This window comes from Anser anser (genome assembly GCF_964211835.1).
Source record: "Anser anser genome assembly, chromosome: 21".
In the NCBI taxonomy this organism is placed as follows: domain Eukaryota; kingdom Metazoa; phylum Chordata; class Aves; order Anseriformes; family Anatidae; genus Anser; species Anser anser.
This window is the reverse complement of record NC_139742.1, coordinates 8,806,227-8,830,498: the sequence shown is the minus strand read 5'-3', so window position 1 is coordinate 8,830,498 and position 24,272 is coordinate 8,806,227. Positions and strand designations below refer to the sequence as shown.

The window sequence follows — 24,272 nt, the reverse complement described above, 5'->3', positions numbered from 1 at the left end:
TCAGTGTCATGCGGTGGTAGTGCTCTCCTGACACCAAACTCGGACTGCAAGGCGTGAAGAGGGCTCTGTGCATGCCTGTGCAGACTCTGGTGACAGTGACAGCATGTCCTTGTGGCTTCGTGCACTCTCTGATCCGCCGCAGCCTTGCAGCACGCTTGGGCAGTTCGTCTGTGCATCAGCCGTAATGCTTTCTGTGACCTGGAAAGCTCCAGCTGGCGCATGCAAACCGCTCTGCCCCTTTATTTCCTAATTAATCTAAGCATTACAGGGAAAGGATTGAACATTTTACATCCCCTCTATGCTGTAATGACCACCAAAAAAACTAACCTCCCTCGGTCTGGCTCTGCAGCTCCATCAGGGCCTGAGCACGGTGAGCTTCTCGGGCTGCTCGACACATGCTACAGCTTGCTTTGTTCCGGGTCTTTTCTAACCCAAAGGCCGTGTTTGTAGTTAGGACATGCTGCCGAGACGGCTCTGTCCCATCAGACAGCAACACCCCCCCACAGGCAGGAGTTTCGACTTGTTCGCATCTCTTTGGTTATTCTGAGCGATCAGCAGGCTGGGAAGGCTGGAGGGACGGGGGCTCTCTTTAAACAGAAACTGGTTTTGTCTTTAAAAAAAAAGGCGAGACTGTGTTGGGCTAATTCTGGATCAGCTAACCCGCCCCCCCTCCCTCGGCTGCTATTCAACCCCTTCCTGAACTGGGACGATTTGGATGCAGCCCCCGTACGGCGTGCATTCGGCACACAACGGGGGGCGGCTCCCAGGGCGGTGGTGCCACCAAATGCCACGAGCCCCCCAAGCCACCACGAGCCCCTCAAACTGCCACGAGCCCCCCAAACCTCCATGAGCCCCCCAAACCTCCACGAGCCCCCCCAAACCTCCACGAGCCCCCCCCAAACCTCCATGAGCCCCCCAAACCACCATGAGCCCCCCAAACCTCCACGAGCCCCCCGAACCGCAGCCCCCAGGCAGTGACCGTGGGGTTCATGATGCCGCTCAGCCCCCAAATCCACCAGCCCCTGACCCAACCACAGCTCCACCCGCCCCCCGCTTCACCCAGACAGCAGAACCCGGCCCTTCGGAGCCGCCTTTGAGGAGCCTGCACCGCCTGCGCCTCCTGCCCAAACAGGCCCTAATTTTGGGGGTGAGTCCTGGGCAGGAGGCGCAATAAACCTTGGGGCTGTGAGAGCTAAATGAAAAGTTTTTTCCTCCCCCCTCCAGATGAAATTTTTTGGTGTTCCCACCTTCGCTTTGGGCTCTCGGGTCTGGCTTAAACGCGTTTTAATTCTGCTCTTTCAGTGTGACTGCTGGGAACTCCGGCAGGAGGGTCAGATGTTCGCCGCGCTCGCTGTGTTTGCTTTCTGGCACCGAGCGAGCCCTGCAGGCTGCGAGCCCCTCCTGGCCCCAGCCGCGCTCTTTGCTCTCTGCCGAGCGCTGATCTGGGGAGAAAAGTGAGAATTTCCTTCCGCTTCGAATTTCTCGACTCCCCCTGACTTTTTCTTCTTCGTCGGCGTGTGGCGGAGGAACAACAGCGGGTAAGAGCTCGGCCGGGGCAGGGGAAGCGCTCAGCTGGCCCCGCTCGCCTCCGGCTCTGGTTAATGTTTTCATGGCAGCGGCGCAGAAGAGGAGGAGGAGGAGGAGGAGAGCATCGGAGGAAGGCAGGCGCCCCACGGCCATCGCGGCAGGGAACGCCACCCGGAGCAAGCGTCGCCGGTGAGTGGAGCCGGCGAGCGGTGGGGAACCCGGCGTGGGTTTCCTCCCGGCAAGGAACTCCTGCGGGATATCCCGGGTGGGATTTCCCAGTTTTTTAGGGCTGCGGGGTGGCAGCGAGTGGGGTCCTGCAGGAGGAAGCTCCGCAACAGCCCCCGGACAAAGCTCGTGTGGGAAGAGCAGTGCCACCCCATTAGAGCCTGCTGTTTGCGGGGCCACGGCTGCTCCAGAGCCACGCAGCCAGAGCAAACCCCGAGCCACGTCCCCGGATCCCAGGCACGGGGCTGGAGGACATTACCCGACCCCGTCCCCGCCAGCAGCCATTGCACTGCCCTCTCCTGATACAGAGCAACCCCTGCTCCTTTGTCGTGCCTCCTGAATACGCAAACAGACATTAAAAAGGGGGTGGTTTCTGTGGGCTGGGCAGGAGCTGCCGTGACCTGTGCATTTCCAAGCTCCTTTTTTTTTTTTAAGCTGGGCCCCCCCGCAGGGTGTTTGGGAGCCGCACCGGCTCCCGTTGGGGTGCGATTCCTGCAGGTGGGGGGTCCACGGAGCCCAGCTCAAAGCCGTGCCCTAGGCCCCCCCCCAGGTACCACTCAACCCATTTCGTGGCACCACGATGCCACCACCGGTGCCACCACCGGTGCCCATCCAGCGGGGGCTCCGCTGCCCACCCTGGCGAGGCGTCTGGGGGCTCCGCAGGTCGACATGTCCTACATCAGCTGCGCCTTGCGGGCGGCAGCCCCCCGCCGCCTGCCAGCCCCCTGGAGAAGCCCCCGGCCCTTCAGCAGCGCCGCGGGACCCCCGGCGGAGAAGAACGTCCCCTACCAGAAGACGCTGAAGGAGGAAGGCGCCAGGAGCACGGGGCCCAGCCGGCCCCTACCGCCCTCGGCCGAGGTGGTGGTGGTCGGGGGGGGCAGCCTGGGCTGCCAGACCACCTACCACCTGGCCAAGCTGGGGGTCACCAGCGTGGTCCTGCTGGAGAGGGACCGCCTGACGTCGGGCACCACCTGGCACACGGCCGGTGAGTTATCGGGATCGGGATCAGGACCTGGGGGGGGGGGCTTACACAGGACCCCACAGCTGGGGACGAGTGGATGGAGCCCACCCATGGCACGGGTGGGTTCTGGGTGTGCCGGGGGGTGGGGGTTGGCTTTAATCGTGGAGAATTTCAGGGTCCTGCTTTTCCATTTGGCGCAACTTTCCATTAGGAAAAGTTGTGCCAAACCCCATTTTTTTTTTATCTCTTTATATATTTTTAATAGGATCAGAGAATAACTAAACAGTTTATTTCCACTCTTTTTAAAATTATTATTTTTAAGCCAATTTTCTTTGGCAGGGAGAGGGGAACTAGGCGAGTTTAATTCAACGCGAATTTTGGGGTTTTGTGTCTTTTTGGGGTAGTCCCCACCAGAAACCCTGTTCTCCCGTTCATTTAAAAATAATAAAAAAAAAATCAAGATCAATGGTTTGTAGAGCTCCGAGGTAGCCACGAGATGGAGCAAGTGCCACAGCAGGGTGACACCCGTGCTGCGAGTGGGACGGTGGTGCCAGGAGGCCCCCCCAGAGCTCCTGTCCCCGGGGCTTTGGGGTGATGAGGGGGTTGGAGGGGGGGGTGCAGAGCCGCCTGCCCCACGGCCGGGCTGTCCCCCACCCAGGTTTGCTGTGGCAGCTTCGTCCCAGCGACGTGGAGGTGGAGCTGCTGGCGCACACGCGGGACGTGGTCAGCCGGGAGCTGCCGGCGGAGACGGGGCTGCACACGGGCTGGGTGCAGAACGGGGGGCTCTTCATCGCCTCCAACAAGCAGCGCCTCGACGAGTACAAGAGGCTCATGTCGGTAGGGAACGGCCCCCCCGGCGTCACCCCCGAGGACGTGGCGTTTATCTCCTGGGGGCCTCCTGGTTTCCATAAGGCTGATAAAAACCAGGCAAAATGCTGGCAGAATGAAATCCAGCTGTCAATTTTTGCCCGTTCAGATAGCAGTAGCATTATTTTCGGGGTTGCACGGGCAGCTTGAATAGGAATATGGGGTCATGTGGCCCTAAAAAGCTGTGCAGACCTTCCCACTGCCCTGGATGGAGGGTTTGCCTTGGGGCAGCGGCGCACCTGGGCCATGCAGCAATTGGGGAGCTAAACATGTCCCGGGGGGGGGTCTCCAACTCCCCCAGCAGCACGGGATGAGAAAAGGCTCTCGTTCCCTGCTTAATCTCCCAATTTTCTTGTCTGGCCGGCAGCTGGGGAAGGTGTACGGCGTGGAGTCCTACGTCCTGTCCCCGGCACAGACCAAGGAGCTGTACCCGCTGATGAACGTCGCCGACCTGTACGGCACGCTGTACGTCCCCAAGGACGGCACCATGGATCCTGCCGGCACCTGCTCCACTCTTGCCAGAGCAGCAGCTGCCAGAGGTGCTATGGTAATTCCTAATTAGTAATTGCTAATTAATGCCTGTTGAGCCTGGGAGGAGTTTTCAGCCTCTGCCCTCCCCAGCTCTTCCTCTCGCATGGAGCAGAGCTGCTCCTGCAGGGTTGGGGCTTTGCCCTGCAAGGGTGCTGTGCTCTTGGGCTTTGATGGCTCTCGGGGTCACCGTGACAAATCTGGCAGGGACCATAAGCCCACTGAAAATCCACGATGAAGAGAAGACCTTTAGGAGCGAGACGAGGCAGAGCCCAAGGCAGGTTCCTTGGTTTTAGGGTCAGGTAACACAATCCCCTCTTCGAGGCGAGGATTGCTGGCCTGTCCTAGGCATGGGGCTTAGCTCATGGGCAAGGCACATCAATAATGAGTGTCCCCTGCAGCTGTGGGTGCGCAGAGATGTGGTTTTAGGGTGGAATTGAGAGTAATGCTGTTTTCAGCAGCAACAGTAATAACTGGAAAGGAAGATGGCCAGGGCCAGAGCCCTGCCCAGCCTCACCTTTCCCACTTTCGGGGCTGGATGTCGAGCGAGTGGGGACATCCCAGCCATGACTCTGCTTCTTCCCACCCACCCCAGATCATAGAGAACTGCCCTGTGACCGGCATCCAGGTCAGAGCCGACGATTTTGGGGTGAAGCGGGTGCACGCGGTGGAGACGGCCCACGGGACCATCCAGACCCCCTGCGTGGTCAACTGCGCAGGTACGGGGTGGCTGGCGGAGCCGCTCTGCCTTGTGCCATGTGGGCTAGGGTGTTGGGGGGCTGCTCCGTCCCCCGTCCCCCTGCCACCCCCCTTGACTGCCACCCCCGACGGGCTCTGTGTCCCCGCAGGGGTGTGGGCGCGTGCCCTGGGCCAGCTGGCGGGCGTCCACGTGCCGCTGGTGGCGATGCATCACGCCTACGTGGTGACCGAGCGCATCGAGGGCATTCAGGTGGGTTGCGAGGCAGGACAGCCCCCCCGGGACCCCCCTGCAGGACCCCCCCCTTCCTGTCCCTCTGCACAAACCTGGGCCAGGCTCTGCAGGCACCCCACAGCTTCTCCCGGTAGCTGACTGCCTGATCAGAGTCATATTTAATATTTAACAATGTTATGACTAGCAGATAATCTTTTTTTTTTTCCTCAGTAGAATTATCGTAGGGTCTCTGATGTGTTTGGTGTCTGAAAGCAGCGTTCGTAAAGATGCCAAACAGTTTCTGAACCAGCCCCGGTCCCCGCCAGGCAGAGCTGTAGCTCTCCAGGCGTTCCCAAACCAGCTGCAGAAATCTGTTCTCGCCTTCTGGCTGCAGAGAACCGCTCGGAGTCAAAGCAGCCTTCATTCACTCAGGTGCCAAGGCCTGGAGAGTAACACCTGCCTTAGCTTCCATCCCACTGACACAGCCTGTGGCTGAGCCTGCAGTCCCCGAGGCCCCATTTTAAGAAGGGACGATTACAGGGATTGTGTTTCCGTCCCTGTAACTCTGGGCCGTGCAAGCACAGTGGGGAAGAGGCTTTTGGGAGGAAAGGCTGCAGCTTGCAACCCCCCCGGTGCCTCCTTTTCAATCCACCTAACTTCAGTCCCCAGCTGGGCTGGGGACACAGAGGGCGATGAAGCCTGGATGCGTTCGGGGTGCCTGCTCACCCCGCTTGGCTTTCCCCATGGGTCATTCCCCACGTGTGGGGCCCTGGGGGGGTCCTCTCATCCCCCTCTGACCCCCTCCCCGCTGCAGAACATGCCGAACGTGCGCGATCACGATGCCTCGGTGTACCTCCGTCTCCAAGGCGATGCCCTCTCCGTGGGCGGCTATGAGTCAAACCCCATCTTCTGGGAGGAGGTGAGCGCTGCCGGGGGGGGCAGGAGGCTTTGCAAGGAGCCCACAGCCTCAAGGGGGGAGCTCCTCGTGTCCCCGCTCGCATAAAGCCCGTCCTGTGGGCACCGACCTCGCGGCTGGTGGGGAGAGCAGGGCAGAGCATCCCCTGCGCCTGCCCTGGTGGAGGCACGAGGCGCACGGGTGTGAGAGGAGACGAGGAAGATGAGTGGGGCTGGGGGGGCTTCAGATGCCACAGTGCCACCCCTGGCCTGCCGCAGGGTCCCTTTATCCAGGTGCCTTAATTCAGGCTCTGCCCCAGCCCTTTGGCTGCATTTTTGTTGGTTTTTTTTGGGAGGGACTCTTTGCCAGGGGATGCAGCGGGAGGTGAAGATGCATGTCCCTGTGGTCAGATGCGTGTCCCTGCGGTCCCCAAGAGGCTTGCCCTCCACACACATGGGACACAAAGGGCTGCAGAGGGCCTGGGTGGGAGCTCTCGCTGGTTTTGAGCCTCTGTGCTTTCCTGGGCTGCTCATAAAACCCCGAGAGACCTGAGTCTGAGGCCTCAGAGGCTGCCAGAGCTGAGAATGCCACCAGCTGTGCTCTGTTTCGTGTCCTGACTCCCGTTTCCCCACTTCAGGTATCTGAGGAATTTGCTTTTGGCCTCTTTGACCTGGACTGGGATGTTTTCACGCAGCACATCGAGGGTGCCATCAACAGAGTGCCGGTGCTGGAGAAAACGGGCATTAAATCCACCGTCTGCGGGCCAGGTAACGCGGTGGCAGCATCGTGGCAGCTGTGCACCTCCAAGCATCTCACGGGACATCCGTGGCTGCCTCACGGCTGGTTTGGGGCTGTATCCCCAGCACCTAGGGGCTCGGCAGGAGCAGGGCCTGACCCAGGAGTGGATTTGGGCACAGCAGGCGTTGGTGCAGGATGGAAACGCAGGAGCTGGCTGCAGAATGCTGCCTGTGCTTGGGCTGCAATGGTGCCGCCTTCCTGGGGGTGGCATCCCAGGCTAGCCACAGAAATAGGAGCGAGCTCCTGCTTCCGCGCAGCCGGGGCCACAGGCAGAGGTTGGCAGCCAAGTGGGGACGTTTTGGGGACCTTTACAGCTGGTGCTGGGGCCACTGGCCTGGGGAGTTAAGGAGAACATTTTCTCAAGCAGTGTCCGCTGCTCTTCTGGGATTTTTATTATTTTTTTGACCATGGGATTCCAGGTTTCCGGGATGCTGACGTTAGGTTTGCTCAGGTTTGCACCCAACGCGTGATGCGGGGTTAAAGGCAGTAGCACCGCTGTCCTGCAGCCCCAGCAGCTGGCGGTGATGCTGCTGTTGAACCCTCGCCCTGTGTGGTTGGTTTGGCTCTGAAATCCTCCACACGCTGAAAAAAAAACTTCTCTTTTTGCTGAAGCACTTAGAGGGAAACCCTGGAGGCCCTTGGGGACGGAGCTGGGCTGCGCACAGAGGGAAAGTAGGGCACGTCGCTGGCCCCGCAGCGGGTAAAACATGGCTTGTACAAGGCGGAGGCCGTAGCCCTGGGCACTGATGTTTGATTGAACTGCGGTGTAAGTGGAGCTGGTGGCCTCCAGCGGGGAGCTGACGGCTTATAGACATACGGCTGGTGTTTGTAATGCAGGGGGGTAACCTCCAAAGGGTCAGCGCTCCTCCTCTGCTGGATTTAGACGAGCTGCTGCTCTGCTTGCAACAGCTGAGTCAGGCTGGACTGTAGCAAATAGCAAATGCTTGTTCTTTCCACTCTGCTGTAAATATTTCACCGATAAAACAACTCGCCCCGCTCGGAAACCTGTGCTTCGCAGGGGGAGCTGCCTGCTGCTGAGGCCAGGTGCAGGTGCCTCCCCTCGCTTTTTGCACGGTTGGACAAACCACCTTGACACAGGGAGCACTGCACCTCTCCATCAGGGTGTCTCCTGCGCTCCCTAGTGTGGGATTTGCACCAGGCTGGGGTTGTACAGGGAGTGAGGGCTCCCCCCAGGCTGGCGTCAGCGCAGGAGCCTTGGGTAGCATCGATGGCAACCCCTTAGCTGAGCCAAGCAGCTTAAATTCACATTTTTTTTCCCAGAAGAAATCAATGAAGGTGAAAAATAATAATAGCAATGAAATACGGCCCGGCTGTTGGGGATGTGATGGGCGGGATGGTGCAGGGCACTCTGCAGAGTGCAGGGCTGCGAAGGAGCTGCCTCGTGTCACCAGCCTCTGCTGCTGGCAGTGCTGTGTGTGCGCATACATGTACACGTGTGCAAGCTTCTGGAGGAAATACATGGATGTATCTATATGTATGCTCTCTGGGAGCAGGAGCAGGATGAGGCCAGCACAGGATCCCTGCTCCTGAAGCAGGCGGTGTGTCCCAGAACGCCTGCCCAGGCTGATGCTCCCCGTCTCTGTCCCCCAGAGTCGTTCACGGCTGACCACAAGCCGCTCATGGGGGAAGCTCCAGAAGTCCGCGGCTTCTTCCTTGGCTGTGGCTTCAACAGTGCTGGTAAGAGACGGCAAGAAATACCTCCTTGTGCATCCCAGCATGGGGTACTTGGCCTCGCGGCCTCATTTTTGTCCTTGCCTCTCCCGCAGGGATGATGCTGGGAGGCGGCTGCGGGAAGGAGCTGGCTCACTGGATCATCCACGGGCGGCCGGAGAAGGACATGTACGGCTACGACATCAGGCAAGGCTCCGGGCCGCGGGTTCCACTGGCACCCATCACCCGTGGGAGGTCCCGGGGATGGGTTTCGAGCACCCCATGGGTGCTGGCATCAGGACCAGGTGTCCGTGCCGCAGCCCCTGTCCCCCCCCCGAGAAGCCAGAATCAATTACGCCCCACGGCTTTAATAAATTTACACGTGGGGTTTATCTCATTTGCCTCATTCCGCTTCTACGCAAACAGCTTCCAGCAGGCGCGAGGAGATTGCAGTGATGAGAAAGGACAGGGTAATTACGTTTGGGTTGTGTTGTTGTTCAATTAGTGCTGTGCCTAATCCTCTAAGTTAATCATCAGGGGTAATGTTTTCAGCTGGAGAAAGATTACCTTCCCTTCTCCGCAGCACGACATGGGCCGCGAGGTTTCGGCTGTGCAGATGTTGGCTCTGTAATTGCTTTTGACTTGCTCGATTGTGTTTGATTGGGTTTGGGCTTTCTTATAGGGCTGCTAGCGACAGCAACAAGCTTGCTGGGGACAAGGCTGTTAAAATCCCGTTGTTTTGATGGCAACGCTGGTAAACCACGCATGGAATCAGCCTGGGAAGGGAGGGGGTCGGTGCTGCTGCTGCAGCAAAGAGAGAAGCCCGCGGGTGGACAGGGACAGCTGTAGGGTCAGGAGCGTGGGCTGGGACAAGGCTTTCACCACCTTCCATGCCACGCTGGCTCCAGCCACTGCAGATTTTGCTTCGCATTGACATACTGGGTTGCAAAGCGGGCAGCAGCCCCATGGCCCCGCTGTCCCTGCCGTGGGGACGGGGACGTGCAGCAGGAGCTGCTCTGCCCGCTGCTGTCCTCTGGGGCACCACAGCCCCGCACAGCCCGGCTCCTTGGGGTTTTATCCTCTCGGTGCCTCGCCTTTTCTGGAGTTGTCAAGCTGATGTCAGTCCCTTTTTTATTTTTATTTTTTTTAAATTGTATTTTGGTGATGATTACTGAGCTCCTCTTTAAATAACTCCTTTTTCTGCACATTTAAATATTTATCCTCTCAAAACGCTCGTTTGTAAATATTTCATCTGGCAGCTGCTGCTCCTCTCGCTGCTGTCAAATGCAGCGCGTTGGTGACGGGGCCGGGGCTGGTGGGTGCCCGGGGTGCCCGTGACATGCCGAGTGTCACCTGCCACGTGTCCCCTGCCACTTGCCGGCAGAAGGGGCAGCTGTCCCCATGGAGCTGACTTGTAGCTTGCCCACGGCTGCTTTTGGGGAGCACTGCTTGCATTTTGGAGCTCCCGGGTCTTAGGTAAGAAATGACCCGAAAGCATGACCCGTGAGCAGCGCCGGTCCCTGCTTCCCCTTTGTCCTGGGAAATCCCAACCCAGGTGCAAATTTGGGAAGCAGCCACCAGCACTGAGCTCAGCTGGGGGCTGGGAAAATCTGCTTTTGGGTGCCCTGAGAAAGCGAGGGAGGGAGAAGGGAGAGGGGCGGCAGAGCCTGCAGCGCTCGGCCCTGCCGTCCCCCTGCTGCCCACCTCTACTCTGCACGCACCGAGTGGGGAAGAAACCTGAAAATTAGATTTCAAAAGGCCCTATAAATGATATTTTTTCTCGCCTTTTGCCTGCTGACTGGCTGCCTTTCTGCAGACAGAGGGGCTCTGGGCAATTCAGACACCGCTCCCCTGCCAGAGCAGGGACAGGAGAGGTGGCACTGGCCGAGAGGTGATGGCCCGGGAGTTACAGGGCTCTGGTAATGGCCCCACAGCACGTGCTGAACTGGCACATTCCTTCAAGGAGCTTTTCTGTTTGAAAAAGGAAAATATGTCAAACAAATTTAAAATGCTTTGGGTTTTATTTATATTTCAGTCTAGGGAGAATTGGATGAAAAATGTGAGGAATGTTCACGGCTCGCTCCCTTTCGGGGCTGCATTTAAAACTGGGCTCTGCGAGAGGCTGGTCCAACACTGAAACAGAGCAGAATTAACATAAATTTTACTATTTTTTTTATTTTCCCCCCAGCAGGACTGTATCTAGCTCTGGTAAATCCATCTGGACCAGGGCTGTGGGTTGCACTGAGTGGGCAGAGCCACAGGGATGAGCTAGAGTGGTTTGATGGGCAAAAGATGCGATTTTTTTGGCTTCTTTGCTCTCCTACCCATAAAAAGGGAGCAGGGATCCCGAATTTACACCACAGCAGCTGCAGCCACCTCCTCTGGCCAAGGGGTCCGTGCCCAGGGGGTGCCGGGGGTTCTAGCAAGCCGATGTGCTTGTCCTGATGGCCACCCTCTCTTGCCGTGCCCTCCAGGAGGTTTCACCAGTCCCTCACCGACAACAACCGCTGGATCCAGGAGCGGAGCCACGAATCCTACGCCAAGAACTACTCCGTCGTCTTCCCCCACGACGAGCCGCTGGCGGGGCGCAACATGAGGAAGGACCCCCTGCACGAGGTGAGGAGCCCGGCCCTGGGGACCCTCAGGGCCACCCCTGCTTCTGCCAAAAAAATAAATAAATAGATGCATTGAAGCATTGGCAAGGCATGGCCTCATCCGCATCGCTCTCCAAAACAGCGGGCTGCAGAGATGCATTAAGAGCCTGGTGAGGGTCACCGGGCAAGGGGCAAGTGGAGAGCAGGGCTCAGAGCCCCCCAGACCACCCAGTGCTCCCAGGGTGGCCCCATCCTGCCAGGGTGCAGCCACTTTTGCTGAGCCCCTTCCCCCTGAGAGCGGATTCACATCACAGCATCCCTCTCCCGATGGCGAGCAGAGGCTCGAGCAGAACAACAGACATTCCTCCCCACCGGCCCCCGATGTTTGGTTGACAGCTCGGTTGTTTTCTGTCACCGAGGATGCAATTTATTTTTTAATAGCATGTCTAATAAGCGATGCCCATTTGACTGACAGCCTGGTATTTGTACATGCAGCTCCAGAACATGTGCTGTGTTTTATAAATAGACACTGAATCACTTCTGAAATGTTCAACAAAATCTATTCTTTTCCGAACGGAGGCACCAAACAAAAATATCTTAATGGATCCCTAATTAATTGCGTGCAGAGAGATTTTCCTGAGAGTACAGAGGAGGAACAAGAAGGTTGCCTTATGAATCTTGGATGTTATTTGTATAATTACTCTTGAAAGCACTGGGGAGAATCGTGCTGTGTGGATTTAGCATCCCTCGGCCAGCGGTTCGTGTGCCGCCGTGCAGACTTTGGAGCGGGGCACGGCTCGCCTGCCGGGCTCCTGGCTGTCGGATGCTCTTGAGACAAATACCCTTGTTGGGTGGGCACAAATATCAGCCAGTCTGTAGGCAGACGAGGGGTTCTGCTCTTTTAAAAGGCAACCCACGGGGCTGATTTTGGCTGCTGCTGACCCTTCTTTCCATTTGGCTGCTGACAGCCAAAGCCAAAGGTTTACGAGTTGGGTTTTGAGCATCCATTGGAGGTGGGCAGCCTCGGCACTGCCAGCTGAAGCAGGAAGGCTTGGTGGAAAAGGCTGCTTTTTAACCTTTCCTTCCCATTTCTCTTTGTCTCAAGTAGGAGCTGCTGCGGCAGGGCTGTGTTTTCCAGGAGAGGCACGGCTGGGAGCGGCCGGGCTGGTTCAGCCCCAGGGGAGCAGCTCCGGTAAGCGCGGTGCCCGACGCGTACTGCCCCGAAAGCGGGTGTATTTCCCCCAAAACGGGGAGCAGCCCTCAGCTTTGAGGGGTCTTCCCACTGCCCTCGGTCCTCCTGCTTCTCCCCCAGGTCCTGGATTACGACTATTACGGTGCCTATAGCCAGGAGCGCCACAAGGACTACGCCTACAACCAGCTGCTGGCAGACGAGTACACCTTCGACTTCCCCCCCCATCACAACACCGTGAGTGCAGGGGGGTTTCTGGGGGGTGTTTCTGGACCTGGGGGTGTTCGAGGCACCAGAGCCCCTGCAACACTGCAGCCCTGCAAAGAGCTGGTGAGGCTCAGGGGGACGGAAGCCATGGGCTTTGCCTAAAACTGGGCAAAATGTCCCCAAATAAATGAAGCAAAATGCATGCCCTCTGCTTGGAAACCTCGGCACAGAGCCCGCGTGAATTTCGTTGCTGCTTTCCTAAAGGAAGGAGTTGAAACCAGCTCAGGGAAGCTCGGATCCATCCTCAGTGTTTGCCCCCAGTGCCAGATAAACGGCACACGCTGCGGGGCAAGGGAGCCCGCCGGGAAACGGGGGAAGGAATACCCAATTTGATAAAATCCCACTTATTATTGATAACTCTCACTGACATAACGAAGGGGACTGGGCATACGGGGGAGCCTGCCAGACGTACTACATTTAACACCTGACTTTTCAGGGGTGTTTTGAAGGCACCAGCCGCGTGTCCGGGTGCTGCTTCTCCTTACGTAAATGGCTTTCACACGTCTCTCCCTTTGCAGAGTGAGAGGAACGCGCCTCGGCTCCAGCAGTGTGTTTGCTTTAATTTTAGATCAAGAACGAATGCTTAACGTGCCGAAATGCCGTGGCTCTCTTCGACATGTCTTATTTCGGGAAGTTCTACCTGGTTGGCCCCGAAGCAACAAAAGCGGCCGACTGGCTGTTCACCGCCGACGTGAGCAAAGCGCCAGGTAAAGGCTCGGCCTCCGCCCGCGGGCCACCAGGCCTCCGCTGGGAAATGCCACCTCAAACCAAAACACGCAGCGGGGACCCAAAGTGGCTTTTATTTTCCATGCTGCTCTTGCAGAGCGTGTGGGAGTGGTGCGGGAGCGAGTGCTCTGCCCGTCCTCACCGCAGGCCGGATCCTGCTCCTATTTGTGCTGTGGGAAGTGTGCTCTGAGCCAAGAACTGACACGAACCTAAGGGAAAAAAAAAGCATTGCTCCTGTCCGCTGCTGGGCACGCAGCGTAGGGCACGGCACACCAAGGCAGTGGTGTTTTATATAAGAATTAGGACAAATTTTTTGTACTCCCCCCGCTTGCCCCGTGCCGGGGGGGGGCTGGCGTGCAGCCGAGCCGTCTCCCCTCCCGCAGGCTCCACCGTGTACACCTGCATGCTGAACAAGCGCGGCGGCGTGGAGAGCGACCTGACGGTCAGCAGGATCAGCCCCGGGGAGCCGGGCTCCCCCCTGGCCCCCGCCTTCCAAGGTAAAACCCCCTGGTGCTGGGGACGGGCGTGCTTTCACAAGTGATGCGGGGCTGAGGGATATCTCCAGTGGGGGCTGCCCTCCTGCTGCTGCACCAGGAGCAGTTCAGCCTCCAGCGCCTTTTGCTGGGGGGGCACTAACGCAGCAGCAATGCAGAACTGGGGGGTCTCTGCTTTCGTATAAGGGTCACGGGGCTTCATCGAGCCCCCAGAATAAGCTAAAATACAGTTAAATAGCTGAGCATCGGGGGGAAGCACACCACAGATGTTAGGGTTTGTGCCTGCAACCCTCATCGTGCCCACAAACCAGGCATGTGGCAGCAGCAGCCCCCCGGAATGTGCTCGGCTCCTAGCGGTGATGGGGACAGGGCACCACAGCGGCAGGTTCAGTTCAAGGTCCACCAGCAGCTCCTCCATCCCCGCCATGCTCAGGACCACGTGTGGCCGCGGGCACCGGGGTGATTGCATTTACCTAATGGCACCGCCTGGCTTTTCCACCTCCACCCCTGGCTGCCCGTAACCCAATTATCCCCTTTGTGCCGGGGGCCTGCGCCGCTCCTCGGTCTTATTGGGTTTCTCCAGCCCTGGCTGGCTGCTCTGACCTCTCCCAAAGCCCTTATCAGCTGCCATAAAGAGGAATTGAAAGGAAGCAGAGCAGCCAGCCCGGGGGGCAGAGATGACATTAGGGAGCAGCAGGGGAGGAGGGCGCCCAGCTGGGCTCCGGCAGCACGGCCAGCGCCGTGTTGGGTGCTGCTGCGGCAGGTACCTGGTGCCATCGCACCCTCATCCTGGTGGGGATGGTGTCGGTGAGCCCTTCCCACCCCACAGCCCATCCCGCATCCCTCTCATCCAGGGCGCCCGCGGGTGATGGGAAGCGGATGGCGGAGCTGCCGGGTTTGATGGGTGCCGGAGGAGTTTAATAGAAGCGAGTCTATTTTTCCAATTACAGTAGGTGGCTGCACTTATTAGCGTTATGACAGATTATCAGAGAGCAATTTCGTCGTGGCAGGCAAGGAAGAGGGGAGATCGATCATGCGATAATCAGCTCCCAAACTGCATCCCTGGGAAGTTGTCGCCCAGGATTAGCAGCGAGATGAAATTCCTGCTCACGTTCACACACACGCCTCCCTGCCTGTCCACCCTAAACCTGAGCCCTGGTGGGGGTTTGATTTCCCATCCCGGCAGCCCCGTTCCCTCTGCATGGGTTCACCCCCAGCTCTGACATTCAGTTCCCTTTTCCCTCCACATCTTAACATTAATTCTGTATCGGACAAAACGTATCAGGAGATTTTGCTGTTGGTCTCGAGAGACGGAGAGTTTTCTCTTTCCATGATGCTCACTGCCAGGCATCTCCGGGGCTTGGACAACTGGGAATTTCCTGCAGAGGAGAGCAGGATTGGTGCAGGTGCTGTGTCCGAGCTGCACCGTGCCGGGGGAGCTCGTGCAAGGGGAGGCGAGCGTGGTGCTTTGCGAGGCTGCTGCAGCCTGTGGGAGGCAGGAGCCCCTGCACAGTGCTACCTTTGGCATTAGCTCGTGGAGCTCCTCGCGTAACAACAGAGCAGCAACCGGGCAGGGTTGCTCCCAGAGCTCTGTTTTGCGTGGCCCCACATCCCAGCTTACTCTTTCTTCTTTCAGGTTTTAAATGTCATTCAGTTTCCCCTTCGCTGGCTGAGCCCCACAAGCAAAATCAGCATGAAGGGCCCCTTGTCCCCTTGCCCTAACGTTATTTAACCTCCCTGTTCTTTGAGGTTCCCCCGGGCTGTGCAAGCTGGAGGCACCCCCAGCTTCAGCTCAGCGTCCAGAGACAAAAATCAGTCCCGAGCTGAGCTGAGCATCACCCCCAACCCAATGCCACGGAGCCTAAAATAATGCTGGGGGGGGTGGGATTTCTTCCAGGGGACGGCTACTACCTGGCCATCGGCGGGGCGGTGGCGCAGCACAACTGGTCGCACATCACGGCGGTGCTGCAGGACATGAAGCTCCAGTGCCAGCTCATCGACTGCTCGGAGGAGCTGGGCATGATGAGCCTGCAGGGCCCGCTCAGGTGAGCGGAGGGAGCACCGTGATCCCCGGCAGGCACCCTGACACCCGGCCCCACGTCCCCTGGTCCTCACCCCGCTCCCTCAGTGGGATTCCCCACGTTAGCTCCCGTTTGGAGGGAGAGGGGCTGCCAGCTGGGATGGGAGAGCAAATCTGGGTGATGGCCATCAGCGGCGGGTTGGCGAGCTGCCTCCTTTCACCACGGCCCCTTTGCTGCTGTTTCCCCGCAGCCGTGCCGTCCTCCAAGAAGTGCTCGACACCGACCTCAGCAACGAGGCCTTCCCCTTCTCCACCCACAAACTCGTCAGGGCCGCAGGATGCACGGTAGGACGGGGCTGGCACGCGAGCTCCCAGGGCTTGTCGAGGCTGGGAGTTTGCAACGGGCTGCTGGGGAGTTTGTTTGTTTTGTTTTGTTTTGTTTTTTTCTGCTTGGTTGGTTATTTTTCTGCTGGAAAAGAGCGAAAAGGACAATGGGAGTAGGGTGTTTTCCTCCCCATTTGCCTGCTGTCCCAGCTGGGGGTGCCTGGGCGCTCTCTGGGCACGGGCACAGGTTTGCAGCAGCGGTGGAGGAACAAGAGAGGCCTCCCTCAGCTTAGGGTGAGCACTGGCGTTAGATCTGTCTGACACTCCAGATCCCTTCCTTTTCCTCCTACCCCTAAAAAAAATATATAAAAAGATTTGGGGGGGGGGGAGCGATTTAATGCGAGATGTGTCACAGCTCCCTGTTAAGGGCTCAAGAGCCTGACGCCTCGCTGCATTTGATCACAGGCACAGTCTGACAACCTTAAGCTTTCCGTTCCAGCGCAGATCATCCTGCGTTTGCCGAGACTTTGGGGCTCACGTCAGCGGTTATGCAAGCGCGGAGACGGCCAAAACCTGGGGCTGAGCCCCACGGGGCCGGCACCAGGGGACGGGAAGCGCCTTGGGGTGCCGGTGGAAGTCGGCCCCGCTGCGTGCCCTGGGGGAGCTGTGTTGCAGAGGGTTTTCTAGATTCAAAAGGCTTATCGTTGCTGTCTGACACACGGAAAAGCTAGTACATGTTCAGATGTTTGTTTTGCCCAAGACCGTCGCTCAGCAAGACGGTGAGAGAAACAGGATGTCATTTTTGTGTTTGTCTGCTCGATGACCTACTCGGTCAATTCAAGCTAAGTCCTTGTAAGTAGAAATCTTGGTTAAGAATGCCCTCTGAGGTTTAGAAACTGATTATATAAAGTAGCAGGGTGATATCAGTTCTCCAAATAGCCAGAATTGGCTTAACAGTGAGTGTAGCATTAAAAAAAATTGTTCATTGTGCTTCTTGACAGCGTTGTAGGGAATAACGCAGTTTTTGAACTCACTAAAATTCTTCCCAGATTTGGGGACTCAAGAAAATAACAGCAGGGCACCTGATATAACATCAGAAAGGAAGTGAGAAAACTGTCTGGATGTGTTCTTAGCCTTAATTAATTAAAGGCAAAATTAACAGCCCCCTGCCCAGGCTGGTAGCCCCGAGCATCCTCCTGGAGGTGCGGCGGTGGGAGCAGGGGGTGGGAGGCAGGCCTGGGATATCAGTGAAATTGGGTTAAGCCGCACGCGGACACTTTTCATTCGGAATTAAAGTGGCTTTAATTCGAATGCAGCTGGCTGCTGAAGGGATTGCTGCTAAATCAAATTAAGGCTACTTGAGCTGTGAGGGAGAGCCTAGCCAGGGCTTAGGGCACTTTAACTAAGGCACAGGTTTTGCCTAACTCGGATGAATCCTCCGAAATGTCACCACGCGGGGGCCAAAAACCTGCTGCGTGTCCAGCATCCCTCCCGGGAGGGGACGGTGGCACAGGGGACCCGAAGGCCAGCCCTTGCTGCAGGCTGTCCCACTTGCCACACGTCACTGTCACCGCCGAGGAGCTGCAATCCTCCCCGCGTCCTCCCCGTCACGTCTGTGGCAAGCCGATAACATCTTGTAATAATCTACTTAGCCCTCTGAAAGGTGTATGAATGTTCCTGTCTGCAGGAGTGCGATCGGTTTATTTGCATTTCGCTTCAAGTTTGCAAGAAAAATAATCCAGTCCTGCGAGGTAGAAACGGCTGGAAGAAATCTTAGGGCTTCTTTTGAGTGTAAATGCCCTGATTTTATGGAGGGGAAAAAAAAAAAAAAAGGGAAAAAAAGAATAGAAAAGAAAAAGCTTTCCTGCCCTCCCAGGCAGAGCCAGCACCTGAACTGCAGGCATCCGGGCAGAGACAGAAAGGAAGGGCAAGTGAATTTTCAGGCAGTTTCTTGTGAAATTGGTAATATTATACTGGCACAGAATTGAAGGAGAAAGCAGAGTGTTCTTGCGAAACAAATCCCAGGGCTGCAAAGTATAGGATTTTTGTTGTAAGTTGGGTTTTTAAAGTTCTGCAGGAGAAAAAAAAACGAGCTCTTTTCATACCGCTTTGCTGAAGTGCTCAGTAGTGCTGATGTGGGAGCAGTCACCCCGTAAGCCTGAAGGCAGCCCGGGTCAGCGTGCAGAGGATTCAGCTCGTATGGGGGTGTTTCTGTAGCTGTAAGGTCGCCGTGCATCCTTTGGGGGGGCACCTTTGGGCCCTCAAAGTCGCCACGAGCAGGGACAGGAGGAGGCAGGTTCCTGGGGGCGGTGAGCTGAAGCCCACCCCGATGTTATCGCCTTCCAGCGGGGTTAAACCGAACCCGGCATCTCTAAAAAGCGATCGCTGAGGTTTTTGTGCGTTAACTCAGTAGTTGAGCAAAATCAGCTGGAGTGAAAGGAGAATTCCCGCGGAGCTAATGAGACTGGAAATTACCGATTGGTTTGCGAATTTATATATAGCGTCTCTCATTGTATTTAACAGCAGCAAAAGGACCCCGGTTGAATTTCCCTGCTGGATTGCGGGGTAAAGCTCAGGTTTTCATTTTCTAGAATACTTAAACGCTTTTGAATTGCTGCTCAAAGGCTCGGAAATTGATGCTATTTCATAGCTCCGTTTGAAACCTACCAGGAACGCCTGCTCCCAGGAGACGTTGGCAGAAACCCGCGGGAGAAGCAGAGCCCGGTCCTTGCCTCCGCAGCCCGGGCCGTGCCAACCGAACGGCTGGCACCCAAATTTCCCCGGAGAGCCGGAGAGTTCTCTGCTTCCACCCCCCAAAAAAAGCCATGAAGCCAAAGGATGAACCAGAGGGAAATAGAGCTGAGCCTCCAGGGGTGTCTCCAGGGAATGTCCCCAAGCTGGGGTGGTCCCAACCAGCCTGGGGAGCTTTGGGAGCGCAGAGGAGCTCAACGGGGCTACGGGATGGCACAATGCAGGGCACATCTCTGCCTGCCTGGGAGAGAAGTGGGGATATCAGCAGGGCCAGGACATCACGGTGCTGCCCCACGCTCCTCTGTGGTTCCTGTCCCTGGGGAGCACGGGCAGGCTGGGAGGGAGGGAATGCTCCGAGGAGCACCAAGCTGTGCTCGTCTTCTCATCCTTCTTTCGGGTTTGGTGCATTCAGAGTCTGGCTAATGGGGCTGCCAAGAGGAATGCTCTGGGGCACTGTGTCTGTAGGGGGAACCTGAGCATCCCCGTGGAGCGAGCAGGGTGCAGATGGGGACGCCGGGCTCAGCCCCTGGGTGACAGCATGCAGCTGCTGGGTGCCTGGAGTGGGACACATCCCCAGGGGACAACAGCCCTGAAGTCTCACTGGGGACAGGTCTCCCCGCCATCAGGCAATACAGCAGATTTGGGGAGACACAGCATAAGCGGTGCCTGCGGGCTTTCCTCCGGTGTAGCTGGATCAGCAGAGGGAGACAAAGGCCTGGCTGGTGTGGGGAGCATCGCCGCTGACCACAGCCTGACCGGCCACAACCGCAGGGACAGCTGCCTGCAGGGTGCAGCACCCCGAGCCCTGTGTCCCTCCCCCTGGGACACCAGTGACTTCTGCAAGCAGCGGGATACCAAGGGGGACTTGAGCTCTGGGCTCACTTGCCTCTTAGCTGTGGTTTTGAGCCGCGAAGCGTTGCTTGTCCAGAGATGAGAAATTCATTCTGAACACAAGACAGAGCAAAGAAAAGCCTTGCAAAAAATCAGGATGAGCGCAACGCTGCCGGCCGAGCTGGCTTTCCCCCAGGTGGGCGGTGAGGCCATGTGGGCTCAAGCGGCCCCTGCCACTCTGCACAGCCCCACTCCGTCCCCAGGGATTTTGGGGTTTTGTGCTTTCCAGGTCCGTGCCATGAGGCTGTCGTTCGTCGGCGAGCTGGGCTGGGAGCTGCACGTGCCCCGGGCGGACTGCGTCAGGGTGTACCGGGCGGTGATGCAGGCGGGCGCCCGGCACGGCATCGCCAACGCCGGCTACAGAGCCATCGACAGCCTCAGCATCGAGAAAGGTTTGGGGCTTTCCTGGCAGCTTGCCTTTCCTGGTGCTCTGCCTCGGGCTCGGGAACCCAGATAAATGGGGTTTGCCCAGCTTTGGGGTGCAGCTGGCCCCATGCTGCCTGCTGAGACTTCCCCACCTGCGGGTCCTCTTGAGGGTGCTTCGCCCAAGGCCAAGTGACCCAACGGGTGGCCAACAGGCAGGGCTGGTGTCTTGGTCTCCCGAATTGCTCACCCCAGGCTTGCTGACAAGGCAGGGAGACCCACGCTTGTTTTTGGCAGGGTACAGGCACTGGCACGCAGACCTGCGCCCCGACGACACCCCGCTAGAAGCAGGCCTGGCCTTCACCTGCAAGCTCAAGTCCGGCATCCCCTTCCTGGGCCGGGAGGCTGTGGAAGCCCAAAAATCCTCAGGCATCTTCCGCCGCCTCGTCTGCTTCACCACCGACGAGTGAGTACAGCCACCCGGGGCCGCTCCGTGCCGCTCAGCACCACACGCGGCAGGATGAGCACCCGCAGCGCTCCCCATCCAGCCCCCGCACCCTGTGAGCGCACACGGAGCTCGGCTGCCAGCCCGCTCGGCTGTTTTCCGTGCTCTAATTACATCTCTAATTTAAATCCCACCACTTATTCCCCGCTAGATATTTAATGGAAGCTGGAAGCGGTGCGACGGGGAGGGGGGTTATGTTGTTTCACCCAGAGCAGCAGGAGGCTTTGCAATTCGGGCTGGAGGGGCCTTGGTGAAGGAATGGGGGAGCTGTAGGGCAGCAGCCCCCGTGCTGGGGGGAGCCGCAGCTCGTGGGCTCCCAACTCGGCCTGTGGGCTCCCAACTTGGCTTTTTCCCAATGTTTGCTCTGCTCCTGCCCCGCAGGAAGGTGCCGATGTTCGGCCTGGAGGCCATCTGGAGGGACGGCCAGGTGGTCGGCCACGTCCGCCGGGCAGACTTTGGGTTCGCCATCGACAAAACCATCGCCTACGGCTACATCCGCGACCCCGCGGGGGGACCCGTGAGTACGGGCGGCGCCGCCTGCCCCAGGCTTAGCAGGGGAAGCGCGGAGCTTCTGCTCGAAGCCATGTGCACGAGCACGTTGCCGTCAGATGGGGTGCAAGATGGGGCAACCCCCCCTGCCCCCCCCCCCAAAGTGATAGCAGTGTGAGACGCGGGGGCGAGTGATGCCACGGCTCAGCGGCGGCGATGTCCTCGCCGGTGACATCCCGGCTGCCACCCTGCCTGGCCCCCACGCCCTCTCAGATGTTAATTGCAAGCGAGTATTTAATTGCAGCGGTGAATTAACTTGTTTTACGGGGATCGACTGCCCAGTAGGAGCGCAGCGGGCTCTTAATTAACCCCGCGAGACTCCTGGGGAGTAAATGAGGTGCCCTCATTAAGCGGCGTGCTGCGGGCAGAGGTCGGGGTGCCTGCGTGGGGACAGAGGGCTCAGGGTGACGTCCCCGGGGGCTGTCCCCGTTGCAGCACATATGTTTGTGCTTTAATCCTCTGGCTTGCTTTGGTTTTTAATCCTGTGTCAGCACAAGGCTCCCGAGTCAAGTAGGGTGGGGTTGGAGGGGTATCTGCAGCCCCCCGGGGGGACCTTTCCTCGTCTCCCTGCCTCAGCACAAGTCAGGGACATGTGCCGAGGGGGGAACGCAGGACTCGGGGCTGCTCGGTTCCTTATGGGAAGCTGTGCAGGAGTGTTTCAGTGAGCATTTAGGGGGGGTCAGGCTGTCCCCGTGGGGGAGGCAGGTGCCCTCCCAAGCTGGGAGGTGGCAGAGGGTGCCTGCAGAGCAGGACGGCCACCGCAGGCTGGGGGCTCCGGCTGGGTGCTGCAGCGGGGTCTGCAGCCAGTGCCCCCCTCCCGCCACGGTGAATGCTTTCCCCTACATCTGGCTTTCTCCTTTCCTTTCTTTTCCCATGCTTTCCCCATCACATCTTGCTCTCCCGGCCGCCCCCGCCTGCCCCAGGCAGCGTGACGGAGGCGGCAGGATGGAGGTGGCACGGGGACGGTCCCCTCCTGCCTGCGGCGAGGCGGCAGAGCGGCGCTGAGTGCATCCCGCTGGGCACATCGAGCGCTTCTCCCCGCTCGGGCACTTGCCATGGGGAAACCTGGGCCGGCAGTAGGGCCAGCAGTAGGGCCGGCAGCGGGGCCGGCAGCTCTCGGTGTCACGGGGAGCAGTTCTGCGTGCAGGGGGCTGCGCTGCGGGGCCCCAACCCTGGCAGCTCCTTTGTGCCTGCGGGAAGCAGCGCTCATTAAGCAGATGTTAATGTGCAGCCTTAATCTCTCCGCTCCCTGCGATAACTCCCGCTTGATTTACACCGTGACGGCAGGCGTTGGCTGTGCGGGAGGGGAGCGGGAGCTGCACCAGGACCCTGCCCTGCGCTGGGGTGTCTCAGGCACCGGCACTGCCTGGTGCTGCAGGAGGGACGCCTTGGGCTTGTCACGGCAGTAGGGACATCCTGGCTGCCACCATGGTCCCCTCCTGCAGCCAGTGCCCAGCTGGGGGACAGCGGGGACCGACCCCACTTGGGTGTGCCATCCCCCTGCCACCCACCCCGTGATGAACTCGAGCAATGTAAATGCACTTTGCATTGGATGCTGGTGAAAAAAATCCACAGGAAAACAACAACAACAAAAAATGATAGAAAAACTGATTTATTTATTTATTTTAGCTCAGTGCTTTTAAAATCTATTTTCTTCCTCTCTGTGCCTCCTCCTGGGATGGCAGAGCTGGGTTTTCTGCAGAAAGCACATCTGCAGGGTGGGGGGTTGAGTGTCCCTGAGAGCAGGGAGGGCCCAGCAATGGGGTCGGGGGGGGTGGCAGCGGGCTGCTGTCCCCAAGCACCTCTCAGTGCGTAACGGGGGTTTTGGTGTGGCTCTGCCCTGCAGGTCTCGCTGGATTTTGTGAAGAGCGGCAGCTACCAGCTGGAGAGGATGGGGGTGAGCTACCCTGCCCGAGCACACACCAAGTCCCCGTTTGATCCGGAGAACAAGCGAGTGAAGGGCATTTACTGAAGGACACCGGTATGGGGATGGGGATGGGAGAGCCCTTTGGAGGTACCGACCAAATCCCCAGACCTCGCTGCCCCAGCAGGGAGAGCTGGGCAAACACCTGCAGTGAACTCATCGAGCAAATTTGGTCCAGATCAAAGGGGAAGAAATGGAAGAGGTTCCAAAGAGCCCAACAATTTTGTTCCCAGCTTTCCTAAATGAAGCAATACCACTAGAGCAATAGTTCTTTCCCGTGGGTTAATTGACCTGAAAACGGTGTTTTGCTTGACTGCAAATGAAATGGTTTCAATTTTTGACTTTGCTGGAAACCCTTTCCCCCAAAATGTAGTTTCATGCTGCACGGAAATGAATTTTTTAAACCATCTCTCTGCCATTACTATGACTGTCGCCTCCAAATCTGGCATCCATCTGTGTTCTTGCTGCTCCTGTCCCTGCTCTGACAATTGTCACTGCAGGGTGGCTGTGCCCTGGGGACCCACTGCTGAGGGTGCAGGGGGGCACGGGGCTGGCTCTGCCCTTTGGGCTCTCACATGTTTTTTGGGGGGCATTTCCCAGAAAGTCACAGCCGTGCTGGTGGAAATTGGCTGTGGGGTGAGCCGAGGGGTTGGGATCAGCAGCACGGGACAGCAGCGCGGGTGTCCCTCAGCATCTACCCTGGGATGGAGCAGGGGGCACAGGGCCATTGCCCAGGCTCACACCGAGGATGCTTTGCCCGCTGCAGGATTCCTCTGCACCACGAAATTGTGAAATCCAAAGGGATTTTAAGCACCCAACATCCATGGGTTGGTAATTGCTGCCTAAGTCCCTTTAAAAACAAAGCCTGGGGTGCCTAACCTTTTGGTGCTTGCTCGGGTTTTGTCTGTGGTGCTGAAGGGCTGTTTTGGGGTGTGCGGCAGGGGGCTGGGAGGGCTGACATTCCCCAGACCCATGCAGTGACCTTTTCCTTTTGCTGCAATGCAAGAGCAAGGGCAAGTTTCATTTTTTTTTTTCCCTCTGTGGATCCTGGGAATGGGAGAGCACTTGGTGCCCCGGGGAGCGCTGCCAGCCTGTGCCAGTGCTCTGCTTTTGAAATGAGGAAAACACAGCGGGGCTGTGCAGCCCCTTAACACTGAGCTGCAGGGAGGTTCTCATCTCCTGCCCCCAGGGAATAAAAGAAAACCCCAAAGGCGATTGTGGCTTGGATCTGGGTCCCTTGCTCCGTGTGTGTGTGTGTGTGTGTGTATATATATATATAAATCCTCTGAGCTT

At 58.1% G+C, this 24,272-nt stretch overlaps 1 protein-coding gene across 4 annotated transcripts; it reads left to right on the top strand.

Moving 5' to 3' along the window:
• Positions 1–1,314: 1,314 nt before the first annotated feature.
• SARDH (sarcosine dehydrogenase) lies at positions 1,315–23,388 on the top strand. Of its 4 annotated transcripts, none has more exons than XM_083807750.1 (23): positions 1,315–1,538; positions 1,617–1,716; positions 2,416–2,532; positions 2,647–2,737; positions 3,372–3,550; positions 3,948–4,127; positions 4,704–4,827; positions 4,957–5,057; positions 5,833–5,937; positions 6,551–6,680; positions 8,323–8,409; positions 8,499–8,589; positions 10,857–10,998; positions 12,085–12,168; positions 12,289–12,402; positions 13,001–13,139; positions 13,542–13,655; positions 15,550–15,697; positions 15,924–16,017; positions 19,868–20,030; positions 20,299–20,467; positions 20,888–21,023; positions 22,902–23,388. In XM_083807750.1, the coding sequence occupies exons 3-23, from the start codon at positions 2,422–2,424 to the stop codon at positions 23,025–23,027; spliced, it is 2,628 nt and encodes an 875-aa protein (XP_083663876.1). In that variant the 5' UTR covers positions 1,315–1,538; positions 1,617–1,716; positions 2,416–2,421; the 3' UTR covers positions 23,028–23,388. The 4 variants fall into 4 exon arrangements, with proteins under 4 accessions (XP_083663876.1, XP_083663877.1, XP_083663874.1 ...); XM_083807751.1 differs by having other exon boundaries at positions 1,320–1,538; positions 2,416–2,588; XM_083807748.1 differs by having other exon boundaries at positions 1,399–1,538; positions 2,416–2,737.
• Positions 23,389–24,272: the final 884 nt, after the last annotated feature.